Source organism: Bos javanicus, chromosome 17 (assembly GCF_032452875.1).
Source record: "Bos javanicus breed banteng chromosome 17, ARS-OSU_banteng_1.0, whole genome shotgun sequence".
Taxonomy (NCBI): Eukaryota; Metazoa; Chordata; class Mammalia; order Artiodactyla; family Bovidae; genus Bos; species Bos javanicus.
The window spans coordinates 7,258,669-7,268,118 of NC_083884.1; the positions used below are offsets into that span (position 1 = coordinate 7,258,669).

A 9,450-nucleotide genomic window follows, 5' to 3' on the forward strand; every position below is an offset into this window, starting at 1 on the left:
TGCTTCTTCAGTAAGGGAATGCCATTCACTCCTTTATTCAAATAATACTGAACTTCAATTCAAGGCACTGGAAAGTGTAGCAGTGAGCCAGACTCCACCCTCCTCCCCCCAGAAAAGCTGTCCACATGGAATTTTCCTAGTAACCACAAGTTAAAACTATAGAAAAGTAACAGGGAAAGGACTGAAGGATAGGGTTGTTAAATAGGATGAATGTATCAGCAGGATCTACTGATTAACAGGTAAAAGCACACGTTTGGGGGCCACTTAGAAAGTGAGGAATCTGAAATGCAGTACTTTGGTGCAATTTCAAAAGCAACAGAATGATCTTTGTTTCCAAGGCAAACCATTCGATGTCACAGTAATTCAAGTCTATGCGCCAACCAATAATGCTGACGAAGCTGAAGTTGAATGGTTCTATGCCTACACCACCTTCTAGAACTAACATTGAAAACCTATCCTTTTCATCATAGGGGACTAGAATGCAAAAGAAGGAAGTCAAGAGATAACCTGGAGTGACAGGCAAGTTTGGCCTCAGAGTACAAAATGAAGCAGGGCAAGGGCTAACTCTCTTGGCAAAGAGTTTTGCCAAGAGAATGCATGCATAGTCATAGCAAACATCCTCTTCCAACAACACAAGAGATGACTCTACACATGGACATCACCAGATGGTCAATACTGAAATCAGATTGATTATATTCTTTGCAGTCAAAGATGGAGACGCTCTATAGTCAGAGCAAAACCAGGAACTGACTGACTCAGATCATGAATTCCTTACTGTAAAATTCAGACTTAAATTGAAGAAAGTAGGGAAAACCACTAGACCCTTCAGGTATGACCTAAATCAAATCCCTTAGATAATACAGTGCAAGTGAAAAATATTTTCAAGGGATTAGGTTCAACAGTCTTCCTAAGTGAACAATGCAAAGAAACAGAGGAAAACAATATAAGACTAGAGATCTCTTCAAGAAAATTAGATACCAAGGGAACATTTCATGCAAAGAGGAGCACAATAAAGAACAGAAATGGTATGGACCTGACAGAAGCAGAAGTTATTAACAAGGTGGCAAGAATACACAGAACTATACAAAAATCTGAATGACCCAGATAACCACGATGGTGTGATCACTCACATAGAGCCAGACATCCTGGAGTGAGAAGAAATCAAGTGGGCCTTAGGAAGCATCACAAGGAACAAAACTAGTGGAGGCAATGGAATTCCAGCTGAGCTATTTAAAATCCTAAACGATGATGCTGTGAAAGTGCTGCACTCAATATGCCAACAAATATGAAAATCTCAGCAGTGGCCACAGGACTGGAAAAGGTCAGTTTTCATTCCAATCCCAAAGAAAGGCAATGCCAAAGAATGCTCAAACTACCACACAATTGCACTCATCTCACACGCTAGCAAAGTAATGCTCAAAATTCTCCAAGCCAGGCTTCAACAGTACGTGAACCGTAAACTTCAAGATGTTCAAGCTGGATTTAGAAAAAGAGGAACCAGGGCGATCAAACTGCCAACATCCATTGGATCATAGAAAAAGCAAGACAATTCCAGAAAAACATCACAATTTCTGCTTCACTGACCATGCTAAAGCCTTTGACTGTATGGATCACAACAAACTGGAAAACTCTTCAAGAGATGGGAATACCAGACCACCTTACCTATCTCCTAGGAAACCTGTATGCAGGTCAAGTTAGAAACAGACATGAAACAGCAAACTGGTTCCAAAATGGGAAAGGAGTACATCAAGGCTGTATATCATCACCCTGCTTACTTAACTTCTATGCAGAGTACATCATGTGACATCCCAGGCTGGATGAAGCACAAGCTGGAATCAACATTCCCGGGACAATTATCAATACCCTCAGAAATGTAAATGACACCACCCTAATGGCAAAAAGCAAAGAGGAACTAAAGAGCCTCTGATGAAAGTGAAAGAGAAGAGTGGAGAAGAGTGAAAATACTAGCTTAAAACTCAACATTCAAAAAACAAAAAAAGATCGTGGCAACTGGTCCCATCACTTCATGGCAAACAGATGGGGAAACAATGGAAAAAAATCAAAGACTTTACTTTCTTGGGCTCCAAAATCACTGTAGATGGTGACTGCAGCCACAAAATTCAGACACTTGCTCCTTGGAACAAAAGCTATGACAAACCTAGACAGCATATTAAAAAGCAAAGACATTACTTTACCAACAAAAGGTCCATACAGTCAAAGCTATGGTTTTTCCCGTAGTTATGTATGGATTTGAGAGTTGGACCATGAAGAAGGCTAACACTGAAGAATTGATGCTTTTAAACTGGTGTTACAGAAGACTCTTTAAGAGTCCCTTGGACTGGAAGGAGATCAAACCAGTCAATCCCAAAGGAAATGAATCCTGAATATTCATTAGGACTGATGCTGAAGCTCCAATACTTTGGCCACCTGATGTTAAGAGCCAGTTCATAAGACCCTGATGCTAGTCAAGACTGAAGGCAGGAGGGGATGACAGAGATGGTTGGATGGCATCACCAACTCAATGGACATGAATTTGAGCAAGCTCCAGGAGATGGTGAAAAACAGAGAAGCCTGGTGTACTGCAGTCTGTGGAGTTGCAAAAGAGTCGGACAAGACTGAGAGACTGAACACAACCAATTCCAAGCACAGGCTGGTAATGACTTCCTCCAAAGTGACAGAAATGGAGGCAGTAAGAAATGGTTAGATTCCAGATAGTTTCTTCTTTATTAAAAACTTGTATCCTTGGCACTGAAAGCAGAGGCCTAACCACTGGACTGCCAGATTCCTTTTGAATGAACTGTGAATCATCAAAGATGACCAGAGGACGTACTTCTGTCTAAAACAGGATGGGGGGACTGCCCTGGTATTTCAGTGGTTAAGAATCCTCTGTGCAATGCAGGCAACCTGGGTTCGATCCTGGTTGGGGAATTAAGATCCCACATGCCGTGGAGCAACTAAGTCCATGCATCTCAATTACTGAGCCTGTATGCCATAGACCTGATGCAGCCAAGTAAGTATTTTACTTAGAAAATAAATTGTAAAAAGTAAAATAGGATGGGTGAAGTTGTTCAGGAATCTAATTTTAGACATGTTAATGCCTATTGACATTAAATTGGGAGTTGGAGGGACAAACCTGGAGTTCAAAAAAGGTACAGACTAGAAGTAAAATTCTGAGTCAGTTTATTTAAAACCAAGAAATTGAGTAAGACTGTTTTTAGAAAGAATATTGGTAAACATAAAAGGCCTAGGGCCCTCCAACACTGAGGCCTGAGACAAACTAGCAAATAGTAAGTAGCTAGCAACATGGGAGGCAAACTTTTTTGAGGTCCAATTCCAGAATACAGTTAAGAAACACAGGAGAAAATCAACTGTCAATTATCACTGTTACACAAGTAAAATGAAAGCTAAGGATGAACCACTGGCTTAACAATGACATCTGTTAATTCTAACAGCAACAGCTTCCGTTAAGAGTGGGGTGTAAAAAAAAAGTGTGAAAGAGAAAAAAGCCCAACTGCAACAGATTCAAGCAAGGAAAGTAAAATTACGTGCAAGAAATATGGCTAACTCTTTCGAGCTTTGCTATGAGCTTGAATAGGGATCTGGAAAGGCAGAGGACTTGCTTGTATGCTGAGACTGGCAGAGGAATAACGAAAAAGGTGAGAACTGATGGAGCCAAGAACAGAGGGTAGAATCTGATGCTTCTGTGTCTGACTCTGCAACCCCACGGACTGCAGCACACCAAGCATCTCTGTCCTTCACTATCTTCCAGAGTTTGCAGATTCCTGTCCATTGAGTCAGTGACGGTATCTATCTCATCCGCTGCCACCCCATCTCCTTTTGCCCTCAGTCTTTCCCAACATGAGGCAGGGTGGAAATAACAGGAAATTCTGAGGTTCTTACTCTCAAGAAGCAAGGCCATCAGCTGAACTGAGAATGAAAAATTAGAGATTTGAGCGGAGAAGGTATAGAACAGAATGGGCGAGTGACCAGGAAACACTGGATGGCAGACAAATGCCCACTCAATAGGAGACCGATAACCTGCTTCTCTACTTGTCTAGCCAACTTCAGCTTGACCATTACGGTTTTCAGGGGGGGATTTACCTCTAGAGAACAGAAGACAGCATTTATATTTTAAAAAGACAAACCCACAAAAACCTAAACGGCAATAAGCTCTTTCCATTGTGTGGTTTAGGACAGTGGTTCACAAAGTATGGTTCCTTGTCACCAGTGTCACCTGAAAATTTGCAAACCTGCAGACTTCATCCTAGATCTACAACATCAGAAATTCTGGGAGCAAGGCCCTGCAATGTTTTAATAAGCCTTTCAGAGATTTGAGAACCACCTTGGCTTCCCTGGTGGTTCAGATGGAAAAGACTCTGCCTCCAGTGCAGGAGACCTGGGCTCAGTCCCTGGGTTGGGATTATCCCTAAAGGCTATGGCAACCCACTCCAGTATTCTTGCCAAAGAGTCAGATACGACTGACTGACTTTTGCTTTCAAAACTTCAACCATGTAAAGAAAGGGTTTCCTTTTATTCACCATCTATAATACTTCCAGACCATTCCTGCTTAAAATAGACGTTACCCTTTCTTGGCTACTTAGTAACTAAATAAAATTATACACAAAAGATAAGAAAACTTCACCACAAATCAGAACATCTTAAACAAGCTGTCAGGTTATTTAAAAAGAATGATCAGGGAAAAAATACCACAAATAAGATCTTTTATTTGTCACCATTAAGAGTCTGCATTTTAAACCGATTCTTGGACTGGTGGCTCGTATCCATCAGCTCGTTCAACTTTAGCACCTGTCTCATCCCCAGTAGCTTTTCCAGAACTACTACCTTCACCATGTAGCTCCATGAGTTTTCCCACTAAAAAGAAGGAAAAAACTGTTAGTTACAGCCTACCATATCTTAAAACATATTATCAGTACTCTATAATACTATACAGGGAAGACAGGAGGAAAAAAAGCAACATCTGGCCTCAAAAAAAGAATAACAACACTTTTCTACACACACACAAAAACAACTTTTTCTACACAAACTACTTTTCTACACAATTTTCTTTCAGAAATCCTGTGACTTCACTTACATTCAAATTTGGGCTTCTTCAGCATTTTTACTTTTCTAACGAAGACATCATGGAGTGGATAAATAGATTGGCAAGCCTTTTCTATGTCTTTTCCAATGCTATCTGGAATCCTGCAAACCAGTAATGATAAGTTAGAATAAACCTACACTTCATTTAATCCACAATTATCTTCATTCTGTTATTGCCCCTTCATAAGTGATGGTTAAATAATTTAAATTATACAGCTACTTAGTAGCAAAATCAGCACTTGAGCCTTCTGAATCCAAGCGTTATACCTTTTCCAAACACAGGTCTAAGCAACTGCATGGGAACATCAGAAAAATGTTAAGTTTTATCATCAGACATCATATGGGACCGAAACATTTGTCATCATTTATTCCCATACTTAATTACGAAAGGTTTGTCAACTCAGTGTATCTTCTAAGGCAAAGATGAGTCCTGAGATTCCAGTCTCACTAAATGCCCAAATGAGAAACCAAGTACCATTTACTGAACACTTAGCATGCTTTCATTTCAAGAGATGCAGCTAGTTTCAGAGGATTTAAACAAAGTTTTGACAGCACCTTGTCTCACATGCTTTTCCTTATCTGACGGTTGTATTGTAAGGAAAACACTTACAATTTATTGACCACCTCTTTCAAGTCATTTGTCTGCACCTCTCGGGTCATGATTTCCATCATCTTCTTGCGGATCTGGCGCACCTGCTGGTGCTGGGCGTAAGAGGTCTTCCGAATCTGATTGTTGCGCTTTTTAGTAAAACCCACACAGAACAGACGAAGCAAGTAACCATCGGTAGTCTTGACATCAACGTGAGCTTCAATCATGGTCTAGTGAAAAAAATGACACTGTCAGTTATACAAGACTTAAAGTTATCCATTTTTATCCCTCAAATTCCAATTTTAAAAAAGTGGAAGGTCAAGTATTCATTTTACAATATCAAGTATAATATAAATATGTATTAAATCAAATATAAATTAAATGTAAATATTTAATTTACAGAGTTAATGTCCTTGAAGTGAGCTTACCAACAGGTATCTTGAATTCTTACTATCCTCCATATCTAATTTAAACAACGAGTCCTCTTGGCTGTCTTCCCCCCTCTCTTTCCTCCAGGTAGCTTCTCTAGCCTCACTGTCACTATCTGCAAAGAACTGCCTTTTACATACACATGCTAGCCTTTAACAATCTGCTCCTCCCCCAATCCATTTTTTAACTCTGCAAGGAAACAAAAAAATGGGTTCTAAGAGACTCTACTGACATCTAATGTAATAACATGAAACACATATATTTTAAAATGTCCTTTATGTTCCAAACCAAAGCCACAATAAGGATTAAATATTCCATTTCATGGCTAAAACATAATTTTTAAAAATCCATAGTCAACACTACCTAAATTCAGAAGATTTGCCCTGTTTGCATTTTCTAAATTTTATGCCTTAAAAAACGAATATAATGCAATCATAGTGAAAAACCTTAAAATACTTCCAGAAATACAACTATAAAACCTTAGGGGAATGTCAGAAATGTAACGGTATAATCATTATGTCATTTGGGACCGAAACATTTTGTCATCATTCATTCCCACATAAAACATTCCCAAATGGTATCTCAACCAATGTCATTATTTCCTGTAGTTAAAACTAACTTGTAGCAATGCTTTCTGTTAACAAGTTCTGTACAAAGCATGTTTACATGGATCTTTTATTTTATCCTGATTCCATGAGCTAATGTTCTTACCTACATTTTAGATTTTTAAAAAACCAAGGCTTAGCAAGCTGTAAGTTACTTTTTATACCAATAAAAGTCTGTCTAGTCAAAGCTATGGTTTTTCCAGTAGTCATGTATGAATGTGCAAGCGAGACCACAAAGGCGGCTGAATACCAAAGAATTGATGCTTTTGAACTGTGGTGTTGGAGAAGACTCTTGAGAGTCCCTTGGACTGCAAGGAGATCCAACCAGTCCATCCTAAAGGAAATCAATCCTGAATATTCATTGGAAGGACTGATGTTGAAGCTGAAACTCCAATACTTTGGCCACCTGATGTGAAGAACTGACTCATTGGAAAAGAAGGGGACAGCAGAGGATGAGATGGTTGGATGGCATCATTGACTCGATGGACAGGAGTTTGAGCAAGCTCCAGGAGTTGGTGATGGACAGGGAAGCCTGGCGTGCTGCAGTCCACCGGGTCATAAAAAGTTGGACAGAACTGAGCCACTGGAACGCACTGAACTAAAAAGTTACTTTTCAGAGACTATAACTGGGAAAAGGAAACAAAATTCCAATCTGACTCCAGAGGCTCTGCCTCTCTTACTGTATAGTACAATAGATAAAACTAACCCAATAGCCCCTTTCATGATAAAACTCACAAGATTCTGAAGTTCAAAGGTGTTCTGAGGACAGGCAAAGCCTAAACTGCAAACCTGTGCTAATTCATGCAGCAAAAAAAAATTTTGATGATAATCCAATATTAAATCCTGAACTCAGTTCAAGGGCTTCCTGGGTGGCTTATTGGTAAAGAATCCACCTGCAATGCAGGAAACACAGGTTGGATCTCTGGTTGGGAGGATCCCCTGGAGAAAGAAATGGCTCCCATTTCAATGTTCTTGCCTGGGAAATCCCATGGACAGGAGCTTTTCCACCTACAGTCCATGGGGTCACACAAACAGTTTGGGGACAACTGAGTAACTAAACACCACCACCACTGCTGTTGCTCAAGTTCAGAAGTCCACACTCAATAGCAAGAAAATATCACAGACTTGAAAAGAAATCTAAACCTCAACTGCACAGCATGCTCCTGCCCGACATGAAATCATGACATCTTTGGTCACGCACACTGCAGCACCATGCATTTTCTCCTCACCTGCCACTTTTTGACCATGGAGCACATTTTGTCACGGGTAAGATCCATACCATGAAAATTAGTCAGGCAGTTTTTGCCCTGAACATCCTCAGTAATTAGCTTGAATTTTCTAAACGCTACTTCATCATTCTGCAGATCAGCAAGACTCACTTCAAAAACACGACCTTTGAGGCCATCAGACGCGATTTCTATAAAACAAGAATCAATTGTTAATGTTAGGAACAACATAAACAAAGCCAAGCCAGCTAAGTTAATGTTCAAGCACTAAGAAAATTATAAAGACCTTTTGTTAACCAAATCCATATGGTCACCAATGACTTATTGACAGTGCTTATTGGAAGCTCAAAACTAACCATGCACGTTTTACTGGTAATTCTTAAAGTACCATCTTGCTTCCACAAGCACCATAGGACAAACAGTCCCCAGTGGGGCCGAAGTCGCAATCCAAAGCTGACATTTCTTTAAATATCCCACCAAAGAACAGATAGTAGACCAAGATACACGCATGTCTCAATGGAAGAAAAACACAAACGGAGAATAAGATACTCACTGGTTCCTTGAGTTCTCGTGACCAATGTTTTCCCAATATTTCTTATGTTGAACATAGCTGGTGCTTTCACATCATACCAATCTTTTTTAGAAAATGGGTCAACCCTGGATTTAAAAACATGCTTAAGTTTTAAAATCACGTAATTGTTTTGAACTTTCCTCATTCTAATTACTTTAAACAGCTAACTAAATTCCTCTCAGCGAGGTAAGGGACGCACACGTAAATCTAGCTCTTCTCACCAGGTCCTGGTGCAGACCTGACATTCCAGTCAATTAATTATGCCACGAACATATACCCTCTGCCCACATCATGGGTCCTTCCACCATACCAACACTGCCTCCGGACAAGCAATGTCGCTTCACTTTTACTGTTTCGTGAAGACACACCCTGGTAACCCGCACACTTTAGGACCTCGTGCTAGCTTACAGGAAACTTCCAGCTTCCACCCGGCCCAAGCAGCGGAGAGACGCGGGGTCCTGAATCAACCACATAAGTGTCTTTGACATCTCCAGTATTATCCGTGGGATTTACGAACCCATGACCCCACAACTCCTGTCCGACTCGCGACAGAAATCTGACTCAAAAGGGGCGTGCATTAGGCCCAGAAGGCCAGGGGGGAAAACAGTCAGCCCGCCTCAAAGCAGCATCGGCCTCCGCCGGGCCGCGGTTCGCAGTTTACCAACCCCGCACGGCCATCGCAATCCAACTAGAATCCTCGCCATCCGGCTTACTCTGCGGCTCACAGACCGCTCGCCGACTCCGGTAGGGGTCCCACAAAGCGGAGGCCGCGACAGTTGCCACTTACACTTTCTTCTTGGCTCCCTTTTTACCTCCTTTCGTAAGGCGCTTATTCTTGCCGACCGCCATGGTGCCGCTCAGAGAGCCAAAAGGGCGGAAATGCAATTCGCGCGAGAACTTAGGCGTGCGGGGCGGGACGCGCTGTCTACG

General features: G+C 41.0%; 1 protein-coding gene and 2 non-coding genes across 3 annotated transcripts; all 3 read right to left on the reverse strand.

Moving 5' to 3' along the window:
- Positions 1-4,699: 4,699 nt before the first annotated feature.
- On the reverse strand, positions 4,700-9,431 carry RPS3A (ribosomal protein S3A). Its single transcript, XM_061384010.1, has 6 exons — positions 9,308-9,431; positions 8,503-8,606; positions 7,953-8,140; positions 5,711-5,919; positions 5,093-5,202; positions 4,700-4,872 (listed from the first exon to the last, which is right to left on the reverse strand). The coding sequence occupies exons 1-6, from the start codon at positions 9,367-9,369 to the stop codon at positions 4,751-4,753; spliced, it is 795 nt and encodes a 264-aa protein (XP_061239994.1). The 5' UTR covers positions 9,370-9,431; the 3' UTR covers positions 4,700-4,750.
- On the reverse strand, positions 5,402-5,470 carry LOC133229336 (small nucleolar RNA SNORD73). Its single transcript, XR_009730558.1, has one exon. It is a non-coding gene; the product is annotated as a small nucleolar RNA SNORD73 (small nucleolar RNA).
- LOC133229335 (small nucleolar RNA SNORD73) lies at positions 6,606-6,672 on the reverse strand. The gene has a single exon (XR_009730557.1). It is a non-coding gene; the product is annotated as a small nucleolar RNA SNORD73 (small nucleolar RNA).
- Positions 9,432-9,450: the final 19 nt, after the last annotated feature.